General features: G+C 43.6%; 3 protein-coding genes across 9 annotated transcripts; 2 read left to right on the top strand and 1 right to left on the bottom strand.

The window, feature by feature from the left end:
* Window positions 1-945: 945 nt before the first annotated feature.
* Window positions 946-22601, top strand: cnot1 (CCR4-NOT transcription complex, subunit 1). 7 transcript variants are annotated; one of them, XM_056599144.1, is made up of 49 exons: window positions 946-1110; window positions 2368-2661; window positions 2782-2889; window positions 3150-3248; window positions 3535-3603; window positions 4006-4060; window positions 4180-4383; window positions 5054-5222; window positions 5507-5633; window positions 6261-6371; window positions 6497-6667; window positions 6841-6968; window positions 7126-7366; window positions 7554-7673; window positions 7874-7996; window positions 8121-8272; window positions 8453-8603; window positions 9317-9530; window positions 9658-9783; window positions 10117-10241; window positions 10471-10757; window positions 10843-10921; window positions 11069-11308; window positions 12075-12215; window positions 12304-12483; window positions 12700-12816; window positions 12911-13021; window positions 13238-13315; window positions 13548-13725; window positions 13997-14130; window positions 14406-14702; window positions 14825-14965; window positions 15148-15252; window positions 15355-15474; window positions 16127-16321; window positions 16529-16671; window positions 16807-16915; window positions 17058-17227; window positions 17346-17577; window positions 17696-17944; window positions 18038-18201; window positions 18303-18420; window positions 18523-18624; window positions 18749-18922; window positions 20238-20387; window positions 20522-20702; window positions 20854-20986; window positions 21109-21243; window positions 21453-22601. In XM_056599144.1, exons 2-49 carry the CDS (start codon window positions 2560-2562, stop codon window positions 21529-21531), a joined length of 7137 nt encoding a protein of 2378 aa, XP_056455119.1. In that variant the 5' UTR covers window positions 946-1110; window positions 2368-2559; the 3' UTR covers window positions 21532-22601. The 7 variants fall into 7 exon arrangements, with proteins under 7 accessions (XP_056455119.1, XP_056455118.1, XP_056455116.1 ...); XM_056599143.1 differs by having other exon boundaries at window positions 13976-14130; XM_056599141.1 differs by having other exon boundaries at window positions 11069-11323; window positions 13976-14130.
* Window positions 22325-27974, bottom strand: setd6 (SET domain containing 6, protein lysine methyltransferase). The gene is made up of 9 exons (XM_056599146.1): window positions 25529-27974; window positions 25080-25166; window positions 24774-24918; window positions 24396-24537; window positions 24024-24218; window positions 23775-23928; window positions 23392-23572; window positions 22973-23106; window positions 22325-22871 (listed from the first exon to the last, which is right to left on the bottom strand). Exons 1-9 carry the CDS (start codon window positions 25553-25555, stop codon window positions 22536-22538), a joined length of 1401 nt encoding a protein of 466 aa, XP_056455121.1. The 5' UTR covers window positions 25556-27974; the 3' UTR covers window positions 22325-22535.
* Window positions 27235-27957, top strand: LOC130389384 (metallothionein). Its single transcript, XM_056599148.1, has 3 exons — window positions 27235-27345; window positions 27465-27530; window positions 27741-27957. The coding sequence occupies exons 1-3, from the start codon at window positions 27321-27323 to the stop codon at window positions 27830-27832; spliced, it is 183 nt and encodes a 60-aa protein (XP_056455123.1). The 5' UTR covers window positions 27235-27320; the 3' UTR covers window positions 27833-27957.

The following is a 27974-nucleotide window of genomic DNA, read 5'->3' as shown; positions in this document are numbered from 1 at the left end:
TATGATTTTGATGCTCATAATGAAGCAACGGACACATATTAAACTCTGTTGAATGGTCCATAATGCCATTAAAACCATTTGTCGATTCACACGTCGAAAAAAAAAGCATTTCTGAACTAATTGTGAATCAAATCTTTATTCATTTGTTAAAATATTTTTTTAGGCTTACGTCTGTGTGTGTTTCAAGAACATTTTGCCATGCGTTAATGGATGACGCAAAGCTAATTCATTAGGCCACCCTTTATCCTTTGAAATACGATTTGATTATATAGACTATATATAATCACTATTCTATTTCAGTTATTATTTATTCTTAATTCAGGGAACAATACCAAATAATGTAGCCTACTGTCTCTGTATTCACTGTAATGTTATTTTATAATTGGAAATAACTTAACAAAATCGTTTTAAATAATGGAAGAAGCCACAAATGATCTATAACAAGAAATAAACACACTTGTTGTCTATATGTTATGATGGATTGATCATGTTAAGCCAAATAAACAATAAATTACATCAACATCAAAGTTGAATTAGTGAGTTATAGGCTTATTGCCCTCTTTGCACAATATGCTCTATATTATGGTTTAATTATGAATGATTTGGTCTTTTTTAAATTACATTGAGTGTTCTCATTATTGTAGTAGGACCCAGTTGGGCCACAGCCTAAACTACCATTATTATTATTGATATAATAAGGCATATTCTCTTTTAGTATTGTTGTCATAGTTGTTGTAGTTGGGTAAATGTTGGGGTTGGTATTTTGTCCTTATGATGTGATGTCTTTTAAGTAATTGTGCATTTCTTTCTCAATGTTCATCGTAGGTAAATTTTCATTGGAATAAATCCTACCATGTATTCGATTCATGCCCGTTGGTGTGTTGTCTTCAGTTCAGTTATAGACGTGCACGCGGGCAACTTTTATTATTATCACGAGAACGAGCAAATGCTCGTACATTCGCTGTGAACGCGCTATGGCAGTGACAGTCGCCATTTTATTTTTTAAAAATCTAACTGAATAGGACGCAGAGCGACACTCATATTTCGATAAGTTTGGTGGATGAAACAGAAAGACGGATGAAAACCTAATTCATTTTTTTTGAAAGAATGGTGAGTTTTCTACTGAAGATGCTTATCACATAGTTCTAGTTTTCTAATGAAACTCGCAAGGGAGACTGTAGCTCGCTGTGTGATAATGGGGATTCACTGTGTTGGTCACTAGCACGGGGAGTCTATGCAGCCTAGCTAGCTATCGTTAGCTAGGCTGGCAAGGCAATACTCGCGGCCCTCCAGCCCGCGGCCTCTGCGTTTCCAGTGGTCGGAGCGAGGCGAACGGGCCCGTCCAGCTCATTATATATCCTGCTATAAACATAACTGCATATTTAAAAAATCTAATGTAATTGGATGTTTTGGACAATCGAAGTTAGGTCTGTATCCCCCTTATAAGTGGACGCCACAATGCTACGTTAGCTTCCATGAGTGTTAGTGCTATTCTTTTTAGCATTTATGTAGCTATTAAAGGAGTGTGAATGACAATTTTTTCTCTACGTTTGAAACCCTCTGTGACATTAAGTTCATTGTCACAATGAGACGTATGTTTTCAGGGTTTATATTTTGTTTAATTTCCCCGTGTGGGTGAACTGTATGTGCCCAAAGTTGAATTGTTAAACATGATGGTTATAATGATATATTAAACATCCGTATTCACCTCGATTGTAATATAACCTACAGAAGAAATGAGAGAGCCATCACATTATATGTTATAAAGTCCTAGGTTTGTACGTTCCGCAATGTGCCGATAGCCGTTGATAACGTTGCTCAAAACCTACGTGATCTTGTTCTTTGTTTCCATTGGTGGCTTAAACTAAGGTCACTTGGTATGAAGGAAACTTGTTTATTGTTATTTTCTGTCGAGTCTTTGGGTAAAATAACATAATGATAAGTATCAGTTGTTAAATTGGCTTATATTCACTTGAAACAGTAATTGTAGTATAACTAGGCTAGTGGGTTAGCGTCATGTTTTACTCCTGGACTGGTGTCGCGGTTTAGCATAGGCCAGACGATCATTGATAACACTAGCCGTTCAAAACAGATTTTCATGCGTTGATAGACAATCCCACAATACTTTACGCCCGTTGTTTATACGAAACTTAAAGGAGTTTTTCGCGTTTTATTAATTCACTCGAAGACGTCTTCCGGCGCGCGTCTTGATCAGTGACTTTAGCAGGCCTCAAAGCCTTTACAAAATGTTTTTGTTGTTACCCTTTTTGTAAAATAGCTTCAATGTGTTCTGATGTTTTTATTTTGCCAATTCTCAGCATCGTTTGACGTTATTTCTCTAATGACTTCCCCATTTTCCCTTTTCAGACGCTGAACATGACTGTAAACTGAGGGACTCTCCTTAGAGCCAGGAGCCACGGACTAATATCATTTGGAACACAATATCAACAACTTTTTTCTGGGGGGGGGGAGCAGAAGTAACCTATCATTGAAGGGACAAAAGGGGAATAATGGTGATTTTGCGCCGGGCTCGGCCGCCTGCTTCCGCCCCGAACAGCAATGAATCTTGACTCGCTCTCGCTGGCTTTGTCTCAAATCAGCTACCTGGTGGACAATTTAACGAAAAAAAATTACAGAGCCAGCCAGCAGGAAATACAGCATGTGAGTATTGGCAATACTACTTGTAAAACACACGTGGATAGTAGGGCAGCTATCACATCACTCTGTGTATCTAGTTAAACACCTTGTTAAAAACATAATATTTTTTTTGCCATCTGCCAGATTGTGAATTGTCACGGCCCTGAGGCAGACAGGCATCTTCTTCGCTGTCTATTCTCTCATGTGGATTTCAGTGGCGATGGTAAAAGCAGCGGCAAGGACTTCCATCAGGTAATTTCCAATAACAGTGTTTTCTCAATAATACTATAATCGCTTAATATGTATACCACCATCTTCAAGAGGATGGTGTAAGTTACCTGTGTACATGCAATACTAATTGAATGCTACATTTTAAATGTTTCCTGGGGCCAATGTTATATTGACAGACATTTTGGTGGTAATCATACGTTTTGTGTGACTACGACCTTTGGTCACAACATTTGATCACTTTAATCACACTTTTAATCAAACATTTTTTCTCTCTACCACAGACTCAGTTTCTGATCCAGGAGTGTGTGTCGCTGATCTCGAAGCCAAACTTTATCTCTTCTCTGTGCTACGCCATTGACAATCCCCTGCATTACCAGAAGGTAAGCTATGCTGTTGTACTAGTCATTTATTTTCCAAGTTGTGAGTTAACGCAAGATATTTTAATGAAAATTTAAAAAAAAATATTGTTGGTGAAATGCAGTCCAAATTTGCTATGGAAGTTAACACTGTCAAAAATATAAGGCCCCATGAAGAGTTGATCCGTATTTTAATAAATTCCGAAATGTATTTTGAATTGTTGTTTTTTTTCTGATAAGAGATCTTACTCTTGCATGAGACGGCCCATCACATTGCTTTTTTTTATAATATGTAATCGTTGTGTTTCAGAGTTTGAAGCCTTCAGCTCATTTATTTACTCAGCTGAGTAAAGTTCTGAAGCTTAGCAAGGTCCAAGAGGTAAGTCAGCTTCCCTGATTCTTTGATATTTATGGCCTAACAATGCCACAATGCGCTGTGCACATTTTCTTTTGACAACATGTCGTTTCTTTAGCCTCTACTGATACTCTTATTTTAAGCATGTTGTTAAATGATACATGGGAGCGAAGAATCATTTCATTCAATGGTTCTCTTAAAAAAAAAAATCGATTATAGGATAGAATATTCTTATATATAATTTTACACTGAAAACATTTCACTTCAATTGGTAAAATCCTGAAGTACAACTCTGGCTTGCAACAAGTGGTTGAACCAGTGACGCCAATTATTTGTTTGTCATTGTAATTCATATTATGGAAAAACACACAGAAGTAACATGCTTGGCTCTGTGTGTACCATTATCTTTACAATGTATTTCCTTAGGTGATATTTGGCCTTGCCTTGTTGATCTCCAGCAACACAGACCTTCGAGGTTTTGGTAAGTAAACAAAGTTGTTTCCCTTGATTCTGCTTGTTCAACAGTAGTTTAAAGAGAGGTACAGAAATATCATGCATGTTCACCTCCTAATCACGGCTATTTAATGTTTTACTTTTAAGCTGCCGTCTTCGTCAAGCAGAAGCTTCCAGATCTTCTGCGGTCATACGTGGACGCAGACCTTGGAGGCAATCAGGAAGGTGGCTTCCAGGACATTGCCATAGAGGTCCTGCACCTGCTCCTCTCCCATCTGCTGTTCGGCCAGAAGGGAGCCAGTGGTGTAGGGCAAGAGCAGATTGAGGCCTTCCTCAATACTCTCTGCAGAGGTAATTTGAGAGGATTTTAAAATACTGGCAGTTGTCCAGTAGGGGTGTATTCGAGGAAACAACCACTAGTTCAAGCTAACATCAACGAATACAAAATAATTTTAGTTCAAATCTTATAATTATAAAAGGGCCGCATTTATATAGCACTTTCTAACCTGTTGGCCACTCAAAGCAAGATTGCCTCACATTCACCATTCGCACACCAACGGCGGAGTCAGCCATGCAAGCTCGTCGGGAGTAGTTAGGGTTAGGTGCCTTGCTCAAGGAGCAAGACCACGACCCTCAGCTAGGAGGAGCAGGGACCCTAACCTTCAGGATACCAGCCAACCCGCTCTACCTCCTGAGCTACTGCCGCCCTTGTGTATACATGTTATGTTTTTTGGAGCCGGATATACTTGAAATAATCAAAAATAAAGCCTTCCCCATCGGCATGTAATGATGTTTAGAGACTATGATAAGTTTGTTTGCTAATGTTCAGTGGCTGGCCTGTTTGGCGGCAGTCTCGCTGCGTCTTAATTTTTTTTAATATTACTTTTTTTATTTTCCACAAATGGGCAAGCTCCTTTTGAAATAATAATTGCTTGCATCAGTAATGCAAAGACCTAATTGCCACGTAATCGGATACTGGAAATGTCTTCATTTCTGATAACTGTCATTTATTTTCCTCCAGATTTCCCACAGGAGCGCTGCCCTGTGGTGCTTGCACCACTGCTATACCCTGAAAAACGCGACATTCTGATGGATAGGATCCTACCAGACTCTGGAGAGCTACTCAAGACCATGATGGAAAGTTCTCTTGCAGATTTCATGCAAGAAGTTGGCTATGGCTTCTGTGCAAGGTATGTCGTTCATCTCATTAAATTAAAATGAGAGTCGTATTTTTGAATGCGGGGATCAGACAATTTCTATGGTAATAAAAAAAAAAAAGATTTCATTACAGCACTAAGATCGCATAGATTTATGCTTACACCTTAAGCAGTCTAGATTTTTCATTGCTCTTAAATTCACATTAGTTCTCAACTAAGACAAGAAATCTGTTTCTGACCAAGTTTTAGTTTGCACCTGGGAAGTAGCTCTGGAACATAATCATCCACTCTAATCATGTCCCTTTCATCCTCTCCAGTATGGACGAGTGCAGGAACATAATCCTCCAGTATGGGGTGAGGGAGGTGACGGCCAGCCAGGTAGCCAGGGTCCTGGGCATGATGGCTCGGACTCACTCTGGCCTGGCTGATGGCATTCCACTACAGGTAAACAAGAATGCTTGGGGATAAAGCTAGCGTCGACTAGGGTTGCCGCGGTATACGGTATTACATTTTTTTGTTTGTTTTTTTCAGTAATAAAAAACAAATTCAGTAAAAATGAATAATATAATAATAATTAAGAAATTTAAAATGTGTAGAACAGTTCTGCTCTGTGCGGGAGAATTGTCGCGCCGAGAATTGACGTGCTTCCTTACAAGACTGGTAACCATAGCAACGCCGGTAAACAAACCCGTAAAGCCCAATCCCTACGTGAGCTCCCCGCGCTACGGCCATCCGGAGGCTCACAGAGCTTTTGGCCGTGATATTATGATATATAAAATTATATTATACTATTGTGTGTGTATATATATATATATAGAACGTTATAAGACGCCGAGTATTGGCGCGCTGCCAGCCGCTGTCACCGAGTGTGAAAGGAGAGTTGACGGAGAAGATGGCGGTTGACCTATAGTTTCAAATTTAATACCGGTTATACCGGTGTTGACACGAGCGTATTACTCGTGTGAAAATGTCCACACCGCGGCAACCCTAGCGTCGACATGCGATGTGGGAAAAACTGAGTTGGATTAGAAATGCTTCACTCTGTCTTAACATTTAGTTTGTCTCCTCCAGTCCATCTCGACTCCAGGAAGCAGCATCTGGAGTGATGGAAAGGACAAAAGTGATGGCTCACAGACACACACCTGGAACGTGGATGTTTTCATTGATGTGGTCAAAGAAGTGGCAAGTCATTCATCTTCTTCATTATCGTAAAATCCATCCAGCTTTGCTATATTTCTTGTTCGGTCAAGTGCCGGTGGGTCTTAAAGTTTCTTAGTATGTAACTTATTTTTTCCTCTTTGCTTTAGAACCCCAATCTAAACTTCAAGGAGGTGACGTATGAATTGGACCACCATGGCTTCATGATCCGGGACAGTAAAGGCCTGAAAATTGTGGTCTGTGGCATTGTAAGGGGCCTGGCGATGGAGCTGTTCCCTGTTGATCTCATCTATAGACCATGGAAACATGCCGAGGGACAGGTACCTTATCAAGACCTTTAAACAAATGTGCACACATTTAAGCCTTGCTTTATTATGACTTGAAATTCTGCACTTTCATTCTGTATTTAACATGTAGAATGATTACTAGACGTGTAGATTGTTTTTGGAAGCCATTACCGGTTGTGATTTGTTGTATTTTCTTTCTTCAACAGCTTTCGTTCATCCAGCATTCCCTGATGAGTCCGGAGGTGTTTTGCTTCGCAGACTACCCATGTCACACAGTAGCCATTGACATCCTCAAGGCGCCACCTGAAGATGACAATAAGGAGATTGCAACCTGGTATGGATTTAATTGGCTGCTCTTGACACAATAGAAATGTGATTATCTAGTTTATTAATTTGATTGGATTTAACTCTATAATAATGTAGTTGGCCAAAACTCCTTTTAATTTAAATGTCTAATTATCCTATACTCTCTCTGCCCATTCGGTTTACAGGAAAAGCCTGGACCTGGTAGAGAGCCTTCTCAGACTGTCAGAGGTTGGCCAGTATGAGCCGGTGAAGCAGCTGTTCAGCTTCCCCATCAAGCACTGCCCAGACATGTTGGTTCTGGCATTGCTGCAGATTTCCACTTCCTGGCACACACTTCGCCATGAGCTAATTTCCACCCTCATGCCTATCTTCCTGGGCAACCACCCTAACTCAGCCATTATCTTGCACTATGCCTGGCATGGACAGGTAAGTTCAATTGAACTCGGTTGCATCCATTTTTAAAATTCCGATTCCGATGTCTAATATCTTCTCATTTCCAGAATGAGTGCTTATTCATGTTTTTTTTTTCTTTGATTGAATCAGAACATGAAGAGATCAACTTTGCCACCCTCATCTGCATAATATTTAACATGAATATATGTATTTATTTTAGGGACAGTCTCCATCTATCCGCCAGCTAATCATGCACTCGATGGCCGAGTGGTACATGAGGGGCGAACATTACGACCAGGCCAAGCTCTCTCGTATTCTGGATGTGGCCCAGGATTTGAAGGTACATTCAAATGGACCAAATTATCATTAACTACCGAAGAGATTAATCTTTTCTGTCTACCTGTCTTATTCGGACAGTTTTTACCTAGGCCTCCCAACTGTCTTATATGATCATGGACATGATCTTACTAGAGGTCCAACTAAGTGTAAGACCGATTGGTGGATGATATGTTTTCAATAATGATCTTTTTCCTCCCGCAGTCTCTGTCGATGCTGCTGAATGCTACTCCGTTTGCCTTTGTTATTGATCTTGCTGCACTTGCCTCTCGCCGTGAATACCTCAAACTAGACAAATGGCTGACGGATAAAATACGAGAGCACGGGGTAAGTCAAATAAATAAATGTACCAATTCTGATCTTTTTTTTTGTGCATGGAATACTGGTTACAAGGACCTGTGATAGCCTAACTTTGTCCAATGTTTATTTATTTTATTCCTTCTTTGGTCAGGAGCCTTTCATTCTGGCGTGTGTGACGTTCCTGAAGAGGCGCTGCCCATCAATCATGGGAGGTCTGGCTCCAGACAAGGACCAGCCCAAGAGCGCCCAGCTGCCCCCGGAGACGTTGGCCACCATGCTGGCCTGCCTACAGTCCTGTGCTGGGTAAGATAAGTCTTGCCATCAATGAATGTTTATTTGTTATGTTATCAGGTGGCTCCACTTTGTTTAAATGGTAGTAAACCCAAATCAGCTAGACTGTCTTACCTGTGTCTTAGTGCCTGGAGTGCTATCACAGCAGAGATGTTTTAAACATTGTCCCGGTTATATATTTTCCTCCTGAAGGAGTGTGTCCCAGGAACTGTCTGAGACTATCCTCACCATGGTGGCGAACTGCAGCAACGTGATGAACAAAGCCCGCCAGCCGCCACCAGGAGTGATGCCCAAAGGCCGCGCACCCAGCACCAGCAGCCTGGATGCCATCTCTCCAGTACAGGTATCACACTCGCTGACCATCCCTCCCCAATAAGACCCTTTTAATGTTGTTTGTAGATTTCAGTTGGACCTTTTGGGCTATTCCATTATCCAGTTAATGGGGCAGTTCTCATTGAGTCATGAAGATTCATCGTCTTATTCGTATAGTGGTTAAGTTCAATTGAAACCTGACCGGTGCTTAATCTTTTATGCAACTCTTTCTTGCAAAATGAAAATTGCTGTATCATTATCATCCCAAATGGGAGTATTTCTTTGAAGATTAAGGTGTAAGAGCGAATGGACTTTTAACAATGTAATGTAATGTTTAATTGACACTTTTAAACGGTTGATTGTCCAGACTTGCAAGGCAAACCTTTTTAATGGATTAGTGCGTATTCTTCTGGGTAAAGACGTCTGGAGGTAGACGAGTATAGTGCTAGCAACATTATAATTCTTGATACGTTTTTTATTAAGTCTAGCATTTTCTTCGGATTGACTTTACTCAAGCGACAGTCTTGGATATTATGTCCTGACAAACTTTGAATGCTCATTATGCATTTCATTTTTTTATGTTGTCCAGTGAGGAGCTAGCCTCAAGTGTATAGTGGCTGCAGCTTGTTACTGATCATTTGACTTTTTTATTTTTTTAACGTTAGTGAATAGTTGGTATCATTAGCGTCTCAGTGTCTTCTAATGTTTCTCCCTTCATTGCTGTTTTTCTTGATCTTTCCACAGATTGACCCTTTGTCCGCCATGGGTTCCCTGAATCTCGGTGGTTCCACCACCTCACACACCCAAAACATGCAGGGCTTTCCGTCTTCACTGAGCTCTGCTTTCAGTAACCCACAGTCCCCAGCCAAAGCATTCCCACCGCTGACCAATCCCAACCCCAGCACACCCTTTGGGGGCATCGGCAGCCTGTCTTCCCAGCTTCCTGGCATGGACTCGGGTACTGAAGATTTTCACGACTTTGTTGCCCAAAAACACAATTCAGAAATGATCATCCTCATGTTGTATCCCTCACCTATTGGTTTGTTTGAGATCTTGTCTTCCCTTTATATATGTCCTACTTTTAGGTCCTCTTGGATCAGGCATTGGCTCAAGCATTGGTTCTGGTCTTGGAATGCCTGCAGTAACTAGTGACCCATTCGGCACAAGGAAGATGAGCACACCGGGACTCAACCCACCAACCTTTCAGCAGAGTAAGAAGACGTGCCTAATACTGCATTTCCTCACCACTTCATTCATGCATTCATACTAGTGACTGTTTATGGTGTGGTAATCCGAGCTCTTCATGAGGAATGTCATTGAATAAGTGCTATCAGAATTCCAATACAAGTCTATTGGTTCCACTTTAATGTGCGTTTGGCATCAACCAAGGGTTCTACGTAAACTAATTGGTTCCTTCTGATACCTTGAGTTGTTTGGGACCCATGTTGAGCATGGATGTTATAGTCATGCTATTTCAATTTGTAACTTGTTCAGGAGAACCCAACAATAATGTGGATTTAATTAATTCCTTTCTTCTCTTATAGCGGACCTCTCTCAGGTGTGGCCAGAGGCTAACCAGCACTTTAGTAAGGAGATCGATGATGAAGCCAACAGCTACTTCCAGCGCATCTATAACCACCCACCACACCCCACCATGTCTGTAGATGAGGTATGCAGCTTTAGTCACTAGAGGAGTCTGAACTTTGTACATTGTAGGGCTGTGCGATGTCCTGTTTTAGCACATTGTCCCATCAGTTGTCGCTGACATTATTAGTTGTCAAAAGCTATTGAGTTACTTACTATAATTTCTTTTTTAATTGTAGTGAAAATGTATAGGCCTGCAGCATTGTTCTCCAGTAAGTTTTGGTTAACTATAATCCTCCTCCTGCGCCTTCTAGGTTTTGGAGATGCTGCAGAGGTTCAAGGACTCCACCATAAAGCGGGAGAGAGAAGTGTTCAATTGCATGCTGCGCAATCTATTCGAGGAGTATCGGTTCTTCCCCCAGTACCCAGACAAGGAGCTCCACATCACCGCCTGCCTGTTTGGAGGCATCATTGAGAAGGGCCTGGTCACCTACATGGCTCTAGGACTGGCCCTGCGTTATGTTCTTGAAGCATTGCGGAAACCCTTTGGATCAAAAATGTACTACTTCGGAATTGCTGCTCTAGACAGGTTCAAAAACAGGTATGCAAACATTTTCCCTGTTAAACATTTATCATCATTCAACTTTGTATCAGAAGGTTAACATTTTCCTTCATCTCAAATCTAGATTGAAGGATTATCCTCAGTATTGTCAACACTTGGCCTCAATTGGCCACTTCTTGCAATTTCCCCATCATTTACAAGAGGTAAACAGGTTTCCCTAATCTTCCCCTTTCCATGTTTTGAATTTTAATGATTTTCTTACTTTGTCCCAGACTTGGTTTGGGCCAAAGAATGCAACTCCAAAATAAATAAGTCTCCCGCTCTGCACTTTCCATATCCTGTGTGTACAGTATATCGAGTATGGCCAGCAGTCACGGGACCCTCCGGTGAAGTTGCAAGGCTCCATCACTACCCCGGGCAGCCTAGCCCTGGCCCAGGTCCAAGCTCAGTCCCAGCAGCCTGGTGTGCCCAAAGCCCCGCAGCCTGGTCAGGCTAGCACCCTGGTCACCACCACCACCGCCACAACTACTGTGGCCAAAACCACTACAATCGCAAGACCTACACCCAGTGGCTTCAAGAAGGATGTGCCCGTAAGTACTATAATGGTGTGTTTGATTTATTTTACCTACTTCTATATCATATTTAACAAAAATACACATAAACAACTGCAAGTACTATTTCGTGTTCAGCTGAACCACCCCTCTGCAATTGTAATGCAGTATAGTGAGGGAATTGGATTCGACAGCCCTGTCGAAGTAGATGTGGACTTTTAACTGTTACTTATCCTTCAAGCCTATGTTGCAATAAGCTTTGACTGTTGCCATGTATCATTTCTGTTTCCCACAGTTTATATTTTACCTATCTCCCTCTGTATGTAGAAAACTATTCTAATCACATACTACAAATATTGAGAAATTCCATTAATTTAGAAGCGGCTGGCCAAAGGGCGCCTCTCAAAATATCTGCAGCAGAAGTATGGATACAGTATCGTTTGGATACATACATTGGATTCTTACACATCTAAATTGCATTAATAACCCTTGTTGGGATTATGCATTGGGTCGTGTGGAAACACGGTCCTATACGTGAACCACACAAAAGGCCGACAGCATTGTGGGCAGGCTAGTGCGAAAAAGAGAAAATTTGGGCCACGATGCTTTATCATGTTTTGGTTAGACGACTTCAGATTCCGGTTTTTATCCCTCTTTTATGGTAGTTGCCTTTCTGCAGTTCATCCGCATTATGTTCTGATGCCTGAACACACAAAATGTACACAGATCTTTCCGAAATATGGTTTAATCTTATTACAAAGGTAATTAATTTAACTTATAACTTTTAACTTATAATTGTCTACAGCCCTCAATAAACACAACCAACATAGACACACTGTTGGTAGCCACCGACCAGACAGAGAGGATTGTAGAGCCGCCGGAGAACGTCCAGGAAAAGATCGCCTTCATCTTCAACAACCTGTCTCAGTCGAACATGACACAGAAGGTATAGTAGAAGTCTTCGGCCACGTGGCCTCGCCCAATGTAACTCTGTGAACCTGGGCTGAATCTGACTTCCGTTTCTCTCTGGCCAGGTGGAGGAGCTGAAGGAAACTGTGAAGGAGGAGTTCATGCCCTGGGTGTCTCAGTACCTAGTGATGAAGCGTGTCAGTATAGAGCCAAACTTCCACAGCCTGTACTCCAACTTCTTGGACACGCTGAAGAACCCAGACTTTGGGAAGATGGTCCTCAGTGAAACCTACAGAAATATCAGGGTACATGAATAGCTTTTAAAAAATTGTGTTGGTGCTAAGCAGATTTTGATTCCTTGACCTTTCAGTCTCCAATTAATAACCTTGCCCCTCCCTCACACATTTGCCATTGGTGTGAATTAAACCAGATGTTATGGCCATTTTTGGTTGAATACACATTGTCATAAATGTTTCCCAGGTGCCTTATCTAAACTCCCTGTTACGTATTTTGTATCATAGGTGCTCTTGACCTCGGACAAGGCTGCAGCCAATTTCTCTGATCGCTCCCTATTGAAGAACTTGGGCCACTGGCTGGGCATGATCACCCTAGCCAAGAATAAGCCTATTCTTTACACGGTCAGTAACTTAATTTGCATTTGTTAGTCAGTGGACATTCTTGTGACCTTGGTGCCATTAAATCAATCCCTTTGCCAATCTGTTTCATTCTTAGGACCTGGAAGTGAAGTCTCTCTTGCTGGAAGCCTATGTGAAGGGTCAGCAAGAACTCCTGTACGTTGTTCCCTTTGTGGCCAAAGTACTGGAATCCAGTTTACGCAGTGTGGTAAGTGGAATAGGATTTTGTCTCACTGCTTCTGCAGTAAAAATATTTTTTTTAGAATGTGGGGGCTGATCAGCTCTTTAATGCCCTATGGTTGCCTAGAAAAGGGTATTTAATGACGGTGTATTCATCATTACACTTTATTGCCGCACATATACTGAGGAAAAATGAAAAGCCTCAAATTGATTGGGTTGAAATGACATGTGTGTGCATTTGTAGGTGTTCAGACCACAGAACCCCTGGACCATGGCCATCATGAATGTTCTAGCAGAGCTGCACCAGGAGCATGACCTCAAGGTGAGGTGGTTGACCAATCTGCACCACCACCAAGTTAAAGCACAAGGGTTTGACAGAAGACAGACTTGTAAGATTGTTCAGACTCTGTCAGCTGAGTCGTTGGGATAAAGTTAAAGGCTAATAGGGTTGTTTGTGAACAAGGAAAACTGGCATTCTAGCCAACTGGCTTTTAAAGTGACCTGTTACGGTTGTGTTTCATCGAGCCAATGTTTCCAATTGTTTCTCTTTGCAGCTTAACCTTAAGTTTGAGATTGAAGTTCTTTGTAAGAACTTGTCTCTGGACATTAACGACCTCAAGCCGGGTACGCTGCTGAAGGACAAAGAGAAGCTGAAGAGCCTGGAGGAGCAGCTGTCTGCACCAAAGAAAGAGGCCAAGCCTCCAGAGGAGATGCTCCCTATTGTCACCACAGGTGGGTTCACGGCTCAATGCTCTCAATCGTTTCTTTAAACATTTCTGCTATCTTTTTTCAGTGTCTGCTCCTCAAGTCTGAACGTTGCGTCGGATGGTTTTATGTTTGTATCTGCATATACGTTTGTACTTTGAGCCTTTTGACGAGGTTTGTGCGTGAATAATTTCTGCTTGATTTGCGTTGTATCCAGCCTGGCGGTGCTTCTTCCCCTTCCATGATTTTAATCAAAATAGCGTTTTGTAACCAACAGGAGACTTTCTTCCATTTGCAGTTGCACCTTCTACCCCTGCTGCCACTACCACCGCCTGCACAACGACTGGGCCCCCCACCCCACAGTTCAGTTATCATGACATCAATGTCTACGCTCTGGCCGGCCTGGCCCCGCACATCAACATCAACATCAACGTACGTACGAGGCCCCCATCTGGCTCAGCCTCCATCTAGTGGCATCGGCCAGATGGAAGTTACTGTCATCAGCGTTCTTAAAATGCTCCTCAGTTACAGTGTGACATATTTTGGGGAAGTAAAATGTTGGACATGTACTGCCAGAGTCCTGGTCTTTTGCACTACAATTGATGGTTTAAGTGGCCTATGCTGCCCCTCCCATTGCTAAACCTCATTCCAGTTTCTAGTTCTGCCCGTTGATGGTTTTAACCTGAACGTGTTCCGTCCCATGCTAGATCCCCCTGCTGCAGGCCCACCCTCAGCTGAAGCAGTGTGTGCGGCAGTCAGTCGAGCGGGCCGTCCAGGAGCTGGTGCACCCTGTGGTCGACCGCTCCATCAAAATTGCCATGACAACCTGTGAGCAGATTGTGAGGAAGGACTTTGCCCTGGACTCGGAGGAGTCTCGCATGCGTGTAGCGGCGCACCACATGATGAGGAACCTGACCGCCGGCATGGCGATGATCACGTGCCGGGAGCCCCTCCTCATGAGCATCGCCACCAACCTCAAGAACAGCTTCGCCGCGGCGCTGAGGGTAGGTCGGACCGTGAGCCTCTCTGATACGCTGGTACCTGACGGGGCGTGAACGGCACAGTCGTTTGGCATTGAAGAGGTCTCCACTTGCCCCTAAAGCTGCTCCAATCGTTGTCCCGGCAGGCTCCCACCCCTCAGCAGAGGGAGATGATGGAGGAGGCTGCAGCCAGGATTGCCCAGGATAACTGTGAACTGGCCTGCTGCTTCATCCAGAAGACGGCAGTAGAGAAGGCTGGACCTGAGATGGACAAGAGATTGGCCACCGTAAGACTTTTGTTTGGGCCAAGGATGGTTGTGTAGTTTGGTTCGTCTAAATAATGTGCATGGTTTCAGCATGAACAAATGTTTTATATTTAGTTCCATCCTTGACTCTTTTCCATCGTTTTCCTCGGAGAGAGAAACCATTGGGCGGGTCTGACTCGTTTGGATGTGGACTTTTCTTCCAGGAGTTTGAGCTGAGGAAGCATGCACGCCAGGAAGGCCGTCGTTACTGTGACCCCGTCGTGCTGACCTACCAGGCTGAGCGCATGCCTGAGCAGATCAGACTCAAGGTGGGTCAAGGCATATAGGCTTTACTGCTGTTAACGCTTGCATTCGAAGAGGATTTACTCGGTGGTGCTTGTGATGGCCTGGCTAACTGTATTTGTATGTAGGTGGGAGGAGTGGACCCAAAACAACTGGCCGTGTATGAGGAGTTTGCAAGGAATGTTCCAGGCTTCCTCCCGAGCAATGACCTCTCTCAGCCCACCGGTTTCCTCGCCCAACCAATGAAGGTACGTTCTGTTGTACAATTGAGTTTCTTTCTGGTTATTTTATTTTACCAATACAACTTTTTTTATTTTTAGGTACCGTATGCGGCTTGTGTCCCGATTTTATGAAACAAAACTTGATGCCGCTTATTTTCTGGAGTGATTATAGGTCGATTTTTGCAAACATAATGACGTCAAATAAATCGTAACTAGTTTTCATTGGTTTTCTTTGTTTAATTTGAAGTTCAGTTTGCAGTCACGATGTAAAGTGTAAATGCTAATTGCCATTGGAGGTTTGCCAGGTAAAAAATAACCTTCTGAAGAAATAAACATTGGCCTCAATTCGTAACTGATAAAAAACAACTAGTTTTCTTTCATGTTCCACAGTTAATGAACGATAATTCAAAGCCTTAATGAATCGTTTGCAAAATAAAGATGGCTTTTTTTTCTTAATCTTGCAAAAAGTTCAGGGTTTTATTAATGCTTGACTCGGCATTGTCCATGCTGCTTACTCTTTATTTTAACACTCCTGCAGTTTACAGTTAAAGCGGCTTTATTTAAAAAAAATAAAACACGGCCCACGTCTATATTGTCTGTGCTGATTGAGATTGTTGGCTTCAACTTTTTTTTTTTTTTAACCAATTCATTCCAACAATACACCCTTATCTGGCAACAGCAACAGGCATGGGCTACTGATGATGTTGCTCAAATCTACGACAAGTGCATGGCGGACTTGGAGCAACACCTCCATGCCATCCCCCCAGCCCTGGCCTTGAACCCTCAGACACAAGCCCTGCGCAGCCTGCTGGAAGCCGTGGCCTTGGCCCGGAACTCCAGGGACGGCATCGCTGCACTTGGGTTACTGCAGAAGGTGAGATGGTGACTAGTTATTTCATGGAAGCCATGTTCTTCAGCCTATGTAGACTATAGCTGTAAATCTGTTAAAGGCTAACGGTTTGAGACGAATGTCGAACATCTTCTTTTCAAGCGGGTCTGCATCCATTTTTGCGTTTTGTTTCTCAAACTTTGATTTCAGAGACTGACCCGAATTGTGTTTTCTTATGCCTCTGTTCTCTAGGCTGTGGAGGGTCTGCTAGATGCAACCAGCGGAGCTGATGCTGACCTGCTGCTGCGCTACAGAGAGTGCCACCTACTAGTGCTCAAAGCCCTGCAAGACGGACGCGCCTATGGACCCCAGTGGTGCAATAAGCAGATCACCAGGTGAGGGGGAAGACCGACCAGAATCTGAAAACACTGTTACCAATGCCTTCACCGATATAGTGCTCCCCTTCAAGATGTGCATCTTTCATAAGTCACAATCTTGAATGTCCTAATGACTCTCTTGTGGTTGTTTAGGTGTCTGATTGAGTGCCGTGATGAGTACAAGTACAACGTGGAGGCTGTGGAATTGCTGATCAGAAACCATCTGGTTAACATGCAGCAGTACGACCTTCACCTGGCACAGGTACGCGGCACACACCTGCATTACTTGGATCACGACGTACTGAAAATTGCCGGAAACGACATATCTGCCTTGTCTGATGGGCATGCTTGTTGAATGTCGGGAAGATGCTGCAGGATAACCGGTTGTCTCTCGTCTCCTCTAGTCGATGGAGAATGGACTGCACTACATGGCAGTAGCCTTTGCCATGCAGTTGGTGAAGCTTTTGCTGGTAGACGAGCGCAGTGTTGGCCACATCACAGAGGCTGACCTCTTCCACACCATCGAGACCCTGATGAGGACCAGCGCACACTCCAGGGCCAACGCACCAGAAGGGTAAAGGAGGGCTCTCCCAACTACAGTGTAGTCCTCCTTCCAGAAGAGAAGCTATGATCCAGGATTAAATGAAATTGTTTTGTACTCATCCCCTTTCCCCGCCATCTTCCGTTCCCAGTCTGCCCCAGTTGATGGATGTCGTTCGCTCCAACTACGAGGCCATGATCGACCGAGCTCATGGAGGACCCAACTTCATGATGCACTCTGGCATCTCCCAGGCATCGGAGTACGACGACCCTCCGGGCCTGAGAGAGAAGGCAGAATACCTGCTGAGGGAGTGGGTCAACCTGTACCACTCTGCTGCAGCCGGCAGAGACAGCACCAAGGCCTTCTCTGCCTTTGTTGGACAGGTAAAACGGGTCCTCCGTGTTACATTCTCCCCCTTAAGTAACGGCTGATTCCAATCCTTCAGATCGCAGCTGTTTAATGGATGAGTGTATGTTTTAACCATCGCATGATTCTCCACAGATGCACCAGCAGGGCATCCTGAAGACAGACGACCTGATCACCAGGTTTTTCCGGCTATGCACAGAGATGTGTGTGGAGATCAGCTACCGGGCACAGGCCGAGCAGCAGCACAACCCTGCCGCCAGCGCAGCCATCATCAGGGCCAAGTGTTACCACAACCTGGACGCCTTCGTCCGGCTCATCGCCCTGCTGGTCAAGCACTCTGGAGAGGCCACCAACACCGTCACCAAGATCAATCTGCTCAACAAGGTACTGGTTACATGCCATGAACCGATGCTGAATGGCACCAGAGGTGGTTCATCTGCAAGGGGAGTTGACTGATGGGTGATTGGTTGTCTTCAGGTGCTGGGTATTGTGGTAGGCGTGCTGATCCAGGACCATGACGTGCGGCAGACAGAGTTCCAACAGCTGCCCTACCATCGCATTTTCATCATGCTACTACTGGAGCTCAACGCCCCGGAACACGTCCTGGAAACCATCAACTTCCAGACCCTCACGGCCTTCTGGTAGGACACCTCCTACAGCCCGATGGGCTCCAAGCGCTTCTATCCCAATGCTCCCAATGGTGTCCTTACAGTGTTTCTAACGCGGCTCTCCCTCCCTCCAGTAACACTTTCCACATCCTGCGGCCCACCAAAGCACCTGGCTTTGTATATGCCTGGCTGGAGCTCATCTCACACCGTATCTTCATTGCGAGGATGCTGGCGCACACGCCGCAGCAGAAGGTGTGGACCACACACTCGCCACCATCTTGCGACACCAACACTTGTTCATTGGATTAGGCCTACCCATAATGGAAGTCTTAATTGTATTTCTTTGTCTTCCAGGGTTGGCCCATGTATGCCCAGCTGTTGATCGACCTGTTCAAGTACCTGGCCCCCTTCCTGAGGAATGTAGAGCTCAACAAACCTATGCAAATTCTCTACAAGGTACACCAACATGAACCTCCATAAACCCTACCAAGCTAAATCTGCTGCACCTGTACATTGCATACGAATTTCATAATGTGGACTTTTGATCTGAGCGGTGTCTTATTTCTATAAACTTCATCAGGGCACACTGCGCGTACTTCTGGTACTGCTGCACGACTTCCCAGAGTTCCTGTGTGACTACCACTACGGCTTCTGTGACGTCATCCCACCCAATTGCATCCAGCTCCGCAATCTCATCCTCAGTGCCTTTCCGCGTAACATGAGGCTTCCTGACCCCTTCACACCCAACCTTAAGGTGAGTGGCCAACTAAACTGAATCAAGGCTTACCTTTTGATGCCTTGCCACAGCACATGATTTCACAACAGGTGGATAGATCAGCTAAAGGGCTGATTATGGTCCCACGTTCACACAGCGCGAGGACCACACAGACGTTTAGACAAAGTCCTCAAACTGTTTTGGTTCTGCGTCGGGTTTTAGTGAGCCGACCAATTGCAGCCCTCAATGCTGCGTCGCCTCGACGGAAGGTTACAATTTTTGGGAGGTGCATGTCAGGCCCTTGCGGTGGACGCAAGGAGGGTCCGCAAGGAGGGTCCGCAAGGAGGGTCCGCAAGGACGTAAAGGGTCCGTAACCCCCTTTCGTTGTGTGAAAGTGGGACCATAATCAGCCCTTAAGTTGAGGTCATTATAGAAAACTTTAGTTTAGTATAAAAGGCATAGCTACCTATTGCATGTATTATATTGATAGTAGTAGGGCTGCACGATATGGGCAAAATATGATATGAATGACGATATATATCTCGATATTTTCGATAGTGAGTTAGATGGCTACTTCGCATTGTCCTGCGTACTACGGTGAGGGTTTCAGTGCGCCCTAACTTTAATCCCCTGCCCCCTCCCTTCTCCGTTCCATTTGGGAACATGTTTGTTTTAATTTTGCTTGTTTCCTATATTTTTATTAATTAATTAAGGGCGCCACCAGAGGGCGCCCCCAACACATTTGCCGCCCTAGGCCCTGGTTTGGGGGCAGAAGAAGCTGTCGCGGCCACAGAGTTTTACGCATTCCTCATACTGCACTTTGTGCCGCTGCTGTAAATGGTGGAAAAGATTTGTCGTGCTTCCACTTTTAGCCAACGGTTTTGCTACACAGATGAACTGCAGCTGCTGCTCATCTGTTTTTTTTAAACCTGAACCATTTCCATATTATCGAGCCGTTGTTTCTCATCTTTGAAACAATTTCGTCTCACGACGCCGTCTCGTTTTCTTTACCGGTATCCTCCATGCTTGTTGTGTTTGTGAGGGGGCGGGATTCAGGCGTCTTTGCACACGGCACGTTCGGAAGGGCAGAGTGGTAGGGGGAGGGGTCGCGCTCACAGTCTCCAAGGCAAACACGGATGCTTGAGGCGGAAACTGACCATTTTAACTCGTATATCAATATAAACGATATTGTCAAATCTTGTATCCCCTTGGAAATTATATCGATATATCTTACATAGCCGTTATATCCTGCAGCCCTAGATGGTAGTATTATTTCCTATTGCTACGATGGGCCAAAGAAAGTTGTGTAAAAGGAATTTAATGTAAAAATGAGTGTCTTATGTTTTTTTTGCAGGTGGACATGCTGAGCGAGATCAACATTGCCCCTCGTATCCTCACCAACTTCACCGGGGTCATGCCCTCCCAGTTCAAGAAGGACCTGGACTCCTACCTGAAGACGCGCTCACCAGTAACCTTCCTCTCAGAGCTGCGCAGCAACTTGCAGGTAGGACCAAGAGCCCACTAAGATATGAGACAACTGAAGAGAATGAAATAGTTTCTGCTTCTCCTCTATATCTTGTGTTGAATTGATGGCGTGGGGTCATTAAAGACCCTCTCTTAACCTGCGGTTCATTCCAGGTTTCCAACGAGCCCGGTAATCGCTACAACATCCAGCTGATCAATGCCCTAGTGCTGTATGTGGGGACGCAGGCCATCGCTCACATCCACAACAAGGGAAGCACCCCATCCATGAGCACAATCACCCACTCTGCACACATGGACATCTTCCAAAACCTGGCTGTGGATCTGGACACGGAGGGTAAGAACATATGATGTGCATGTGCCTTTAGCGGTCACTTTGTTATTAATGAACTCTGATTCATTGAAGTGTTAAGGAATGATATACTTTGTACATCAACAATTTTTGATCAGGCTTGCAGATTGACTCCTTCTTCACATGTTTTCTGCAGGGCGTTACCTGTTCCTAAACGCGATAGCCAATCAGCTCCGTTACCCGAACAGCCACACCCATTACTTCAGCTGCACCATGCTCTACCTGTTTGCTGAGGCCAACACCGAGGCCATCCAGGAGCAGATCACCAGGTACGGCTTCAGGTCTCCGGCTCACATGTATATCTGTAGTATCAGCTGGCAGGGACTCCAGACCGCTTCACTTCCATTAAGCTTAATTAGGTCTGATTCCGGCTGTGTTCTCTTTTACGTAGGGTTCTGCTGGAAAGGCTGATCGTGAACAGACCACATCCATGGGGGCTTCTCATCACCTTTATTGAGCTCATCAAAAATCCTGCCTTCAAGTTCTGGAGCCATGACTTTGTGCACTGTGCACCTGAGATTGAAAAGTAAGTTTGCAATGAGTTAAGATGCTTGGATTTACCGTAGGTAACCAGACCCTTTCACCCAATTCAGTAACCACCTTTTCTTGTGATGACAAATTAGTTTTTATTTGATGGAACTTTTAATGGCTAAGCTTCCATTTATTGCTCCTTCCTAAAGACACCAATTGGGTTAGTACTTATAGATGTTAACCGTTCATTCCTCCTTGTTGTAGGCTGTTCCAGTCCGTAGCTCAGTGCTGTATGGGACAGAAGCAGGCCCAACAGGTGATGGAGGGCACTGGTGCCAGCTAGTCTATCCCAGCCAAACCTGTTGTCTATGGGAAAGACGTTGGGGTCCTAACACACATCCACACACCACCTCCTTTACTGTTGGCACTGGACAAACTGGCAATGATACTCGCTCAAACAATGGATAGGACTACTGCATACGAATCTGAAGAGTTTGAGTTGTCATTTGTCTCTCTGATGTTCAGAAGAGAGATTTGGACATGCTGTTAAATATATTTTTTTTTGATCCTTTGTAAATATCTGGGCTGGGGAAGGGGATTGAATGACTAGGTGGATAAATTAAAGTGTCCATATCAAATGTAACAATACATGTAAAGACACGTACCCCTGGTTTGCCTCCCTCCCACAAGTTTTTTTTTTTTTCTGCTTTGACTTTTTCTTTTTCAGTCAATATGGAAAGTAGAGGATGCAATAAAACGGCTATCTGCTCTTTGTTTTGCTTTTTTGAGCCTTTTTGGATGTGCGGCAAGAGGTTGAATTCATTGGATTGTCATCCTGACTGAGATGGGGGTCCATTCTGTGTGTTGGGAGGAGTGACAATTAGTGTTGTCATGTCTATCTGTACCTATAATATCTTCTCCCTGGCACTTGTACAATTGTCAGTAATGGTAGGATGGCAAAACTGCATCTTGAACATTTGTACAAAGATCCTCATTAAAGAACAAGGACCAATACAGGCCATTTTGTAAGGATTTTGAATGTTTTGTAAATGTATTGGTCCGTGTGTTTTTGTAGTTCTTTATAGTTGCCTTTAGTTCTTGCTACTTAACTGCAGTATGCATACATACAGGAAATAAAGCATTAAAAAAAGTGAATCTTTCTGTTATTACAAATCCCAATGGTGCTGATACAATGAAGCTAATATTAGATTTATATATCGACTTTAGTCACAGGTTCATACTTTGAATCATTTAATAAAACGCAAACAAAAAATACAGAATCTCGAGTGCCCTCACAGGAATACCTTGAAAGTACTATTGCATTAATGTTCAATTGTGAGATGTGCATCATGACTGGGTCAGTGCCAGCACTCTGTCCAAAATGCCCTTCTGACCGTGTCGCACCTGAAGTGCCCTCAGCTGCCTGGGGTTGAGTCCTTGAAGCTGCACCTTGTCCTCAATTAAAACACGGTCCCTGTCTAAGCACCCTCCCTCAGCTGATCCATAGCTGTCCAAAGTCAAACGGGCTGCGGCGTGGATCAACCACTTCCATGGAGCCGGAAGGCCAGGCAGCCCCTCGTTGGAGAAAGCCAATGAAACCTTCTCGTCGTCTGCCTCTTCATCCTCCTCCCATCCCTCGTTCTCTCTAAACTCTTGGAACTCCTCCCTTGACATGCAAAGAACCTGCCGAATAAAACCAGTTCATCAGGGTCCAAGTATGTTTATCCTCATTAAACAGACATGAGGTCACAATCGCTTTGAGAAAAATCAACCAATGTTTTTACCTTAAGTGTGGTGTGGAGCTCCATGTCTGTGAGACAGCCCTGCTTGCCAAAGATGAAAGCCACTTTCTCACCCATCTTCAGAATCAATGCTCTCTTCTCCTCTACCAGCTGTCTGTCGAGGTCAGACTGAACACCTGAAAGTGAAAATAGGCCGCTACCTGTTAAATTTTCCTCCTTCCATCTCTAAGCATCTCTGAAAAACCCTGAGACCAACCCTCCACTGTACACTATTCTAAGGCTTCTGGCCTTATTTACATATAAAGGTAAGCAGATAGTGAACTGTTCTAAAGCCTGCTGGGGGAGGCTTTAGACTTTGGAACAGTTCAGTCACTATTTGCTTAACTTGTGATTCAATTACAATCACAGATACATGATTGATTTATGGATATAGGTCATAGATTAACAATATATTTGGTCACCTTGCGCTGCAACTTTGTAGAGGTTGGCCATAGGGATGTCAGCAGTTTCATTGCAGTTACTAGGGTATGGCTCAGTGAAGCCGTACATGTGTAGAAGCTGCCAGTTGGCCATCTGGCCGTAGGTGTTGAAAACTTCCTGACCTTTGCGAATGGGACGCACACAAATCATCTTCAAAAACTCCTTAAAGAAAGGGCAAGAAAACTGATTTAGAATGGGTTGAAATGAAGGGAAATGTGTCAGGTGTGTAGACGCAACTGCAGGGAAATCTGATTTTAAAAGTTGAATAGAAACGCCAAATGTAGCCAAGCCTGCAGACATCACGTGGTGACATGGCGGTTGATTCTTGATGTGTAGATCTAAGGTGCGGTGGGCGTCTCCTCACCGGCGTGTACTCAAGATGGGCATTGTGATTGGACACGTGGTTGAGCATGTCGGCCATGGGGACCATCATTGGTAGGTTGGAGGCCTTTTCCTCCTCTTCCTCATCGTCATCCGACTCTTCTTTATCTTCTTCTTCCTCCAGTGGCTCTTGGAAACTACCCAGCAAAATAATACAATTACTAATAATATAAAAAAGAATATAATACTCACATACTATTCAGTATGTGAGTGAGTGCATGAGCCTAATTACCTGTAGGCCATGATGAAGGCTACCAGGCGTGTGTATAGCTGCAGCGTGTGTATGCTGGGGTTCCACAGGTCGGTGTGTTGGGCGATGAAGGGGAGGACCACAGTGCTGTACTCCTTCTGGATGTTGGCCAGGTCCCGCTCCACAGCTTCCGGGATGCCCGTGCCCCTGAGGAGGGTTCCCCGCTCCTCTTTGGACCTTCACGGACCCCACCAATCCCCGCCAACAGCGGTTTAACACAATGACAACTCTTGAATGAACATCACGTCTCAAATGGATAAAGAAAAGAAACACTGAGATTATATTATTCTATTTTACTACTGACTTATAGTCGATGCTACTAAACTAAACCGATATATATGTTTTGTTTCTGACCAGAACAAGGGCTGGTCCAGGCGGCTGAAGTCGGTCCAGAGTGACAAGTAGGGAGCCCAGGGCGACTCTGGGCTGGTGTACTCGTACAGCAGAGCCATAAGTAGTGGCACCCATCCCGACGAGCTCTCCAGCAGCTCCTTGCCTGTAGGAAGATGAAGATGTGACAGTGAGTGGGGGTGTGATGTGTTGGTGTGTTGAAGTTGCTAATGTGGAGGCCTGATTAGATCTGATTATTCATTCGCTTTCCCTTCTGTAAAAAATGTGTACGGAAATCCAATGTACCAGATAAGACATGAGATGATATGAGCTGAACAGCCCACCATGCTAGTATTTTAATATTTTTTTTGTCTGACAGTGCTTCACAACAAAAGATCGCACCTTGTTCGAGTACTGCAGAGACCTTGGATGTTCCATGATGTAGCAGAACCGACCTTGGAATTATAAACAGAACTTCCCCTTCCTCTATATCCTCCTTAGCCAGCATGCCGTAGTCTGCTTGTGTTCCCTTTCTACTCACATACACCTAATGGGAGAAGGATTAATTTGAAGTTACACATTCTGTAAGGTCACAGCTATATTGACAAATTGTTTTACTTTTCTGTCAATGAAATTTGTCAACTATAATCTAGGTGGACCTAACAGGTAAACAGAAGGAATAACACTGCACTTTAGAATAATATATACCTTGTTGTGGTTGAGTTTAAGGCCCACTCTGTCGCACCACTGTAGGAAGTTTTGCAAAGACGAGGCATCATCTGATCCATCATCTAGCTATCATGGGCACAGATGGGGGTTTGTGTTTCAAGTTACAGTTCCATTGACGCCGACAAAACATCAGAACTATGTTCCTTTCTCCAGTCATGTTAATATCAATATAAAGGAAGAAAGGCACAATAGCGAGCATCAGTCTTTTGGAATATCAAGATTGCTTCGTAATTCAAAAAGTTCATATCTAAAACCAACAACTTTCAAATGCCGGGCAGATAGTACCATCTGAAATCCGCATGCACTTAGTAAATAGATAAACAAATAGCATGAAGCGTAATAACTATGATTTATTTCACAACGGACTGCAGCTGTGTAACTGTGGCTGTAGCTTATAACACATTTCACCAATGGGTCGATTTTCTAACCTTGAATCGTTTACTGTTTGTTGCCATTTCCGTGCCCAAAACCCAATCCGAGAGTCCGCGTATATAAATCAGTTAAGTATCTGAAGTTATATGAAGTAACTACCAACACGTGGACATTGTATGGTGAAAACAGGCATCTAAAATGTAACTGCAGTCACAGCATGCTTGTATGATGGGTAACGTTTGGGTGCTGGATGGTAGGGTACGGCATACAAAGATGGCCGCCATTTAATTTCATACCAACTTTATTGAACAACCACATACAGCAACTGACATTTATGTAGGAAAAAAACAGACTTTTCCCACTGAAAATGGTTCATTAAGATCAGGTTAAAGCACGTTTTCAGCAAAAATAAGAACGTATGACAAAAATGTAACACTGTAAACGATGCCAAAATAAATGCTAGTCCATATATCGTGCATTAAAAATAAAATTTAATATATTAAGAAAATAAGAGAGTGGCAAATAAAAAAATCTGAACACAGTAATTGTTCTACCAGAAAAAATGCCCTCATTTAAAAAATAAATCTATGTCAACAGCAACAGCATCAGCAGGTATTGTCCCATATAATATGATGCGGATGATGCCTGTTGACTATCAAAAGCACTAATCTTTTTCTGGGTTACAGGAAACTATCATTCATTAACTAACAAAGGCCTCCTGTCAATAATTACAGATTGTATTTAAAAAAGTAGGCCCCTCATATACTTGGTTCTGCTAACTATAATCACTGTATGTTGGTCAACTTGATACAATATTTGGTTTACTGAACCAAACTTTTTTTGTGATAACGTTACTTAAAGTCTTCTTCTTAAAGGTTCAATAACATCATTATCTTACCATTTCGATATAAATATAATAGATAGCTAGATAGATAGATAGGTAGATAGATAGATAGATAGATAGATAGATAGATAGATAGATAGATAGATAGATAGATAGATAGATAGATAGATAGATAGATAGGTTCTCGGAAATCATTTAAAAATACGATTTCCGAGAATGCACACGAAGTTTTAACAATCCAAAACAAAGAAACCAAAAAAAATACGAGTGCAAAACAATGACGTCAGGCGGTTGTTTCCTAGGCACCGGACGCCGAGTGCAGAGCTGAGGGGGGCGTGTGGCGCGGCGGTCCAGTCACACGATCGTTCCGGAAGAATGACAATGCAGCATTGGAAAAAAAAAGTTGTTTACTGCATCCAAGATGTTATGTGCCGTGTGCACTAATCAAAATTTGAGTCACGGGCAATTAAATTATGAATGACCCTTTTTAAACACACGACTGAACAAGGACAAGTCCGGTGTTCTAAAATGTATTCTGGGATGAACAATATTATCACAGCGTTATATAGAGCCTGCCTTGATCTCTCAGATTTCCTTGCATGTTTACAATTTTCCTCTTTAGATGGACGCAGGATCTTAAATCTGTTAAATAATCCAATCGAACATAATATTATTTTGACATCACATCATCAGGGCACAGCACGTGCCTGAACATATTCAGGTGTATTAGGGTTAAGGTTGTTTTATCCTACTATTTTCTTCGAGAAAATTCGGTTAGACTTACGTAATTTGAAAATAGCACACCGCCCAACTTGAGGAATGTGCTTTTCTTTCGAAAAACCCGTGCGCAAAATCAACAGCACGAGGGCCGTGCGTTTTGCACCCGGGTTTGTTTCTATCAGGACACTATAAAGGTGACACTCCAGCCACATGCAATATACAATCCGACGAGACAAGAACACATTCGCTCAACACAGAGAAGAACTGACCACCACCTGAAAAAAATGGATCCCTGCGACTGCGCCAAGAGTGAGTTACACTGATTGTTTCGTATTCATCGTGTTATGTGATCGACGCAATTGCCGTTATTCCAATCAGACTCGGAGCAGGGTATTTTATTACGGCGTATCGTATTTGTGTTTCTGTAGCTGGAACCTGCAACTGCGGCACATCATGCACCTGCGCAAACTGCTCCTGCACAAAATGCAAGAAAAGTAAGATGAATCGCCTTCGGTGCAAAATATGTCATTCAATATTTTAATCATGTTGGGGTATCTTTAACCATGCCTTCAGCCCTTCCGTTAAATATAACTGACTTGATGTTGAAATAATGTGTATTATAGACGGGTCTTGAGGCCATTTAATTGCATAACCTTGTGGTCCGTTATCCTGATCTATTTAACTGATCTTTCCTTTTCCGGCAGGTTGCTGCGAGTGCTGTCCTTCAGGCTGCAGCAAGTGCGCCTCCGGGTGCGTGTGCAAAGACAAGACCTGCGACACTAATTGTTGCCAGTGAGGACCGGAGCTGTCAAACTCTACTTTATGTAGCCTTGGAAAAAGGGACCAATGTTAACTATTTGTTGAAATTGTGTGTGTTTGTTTGTACGTATCGATGTTAAAAAATAAAATGCGTTTACTCTACATGCTTGCTTTAAGTC

The sequence above is a fragment of the Gadus chalcogrammus genome, chromosome 9, assembly GCF_026213295.1.
Source record: "Gadus chalcogrammus isolate NIFS_2021 chromosome 9, NIFS_Gcha_1.0, whole genome shotgun sequence".
Classification (NCBI taxonomy): domain Eukaryota; kingdom Metazoa; phylum Chordata; class Actinopteri; order Gadiformes; family Gadidae; genus Gadus; species Gadus chalcogrammus.
Note: the sequence above shows the minus strand (reverse complement) of the source record. Positions and strands in the feature narration are given on the sequence as shown.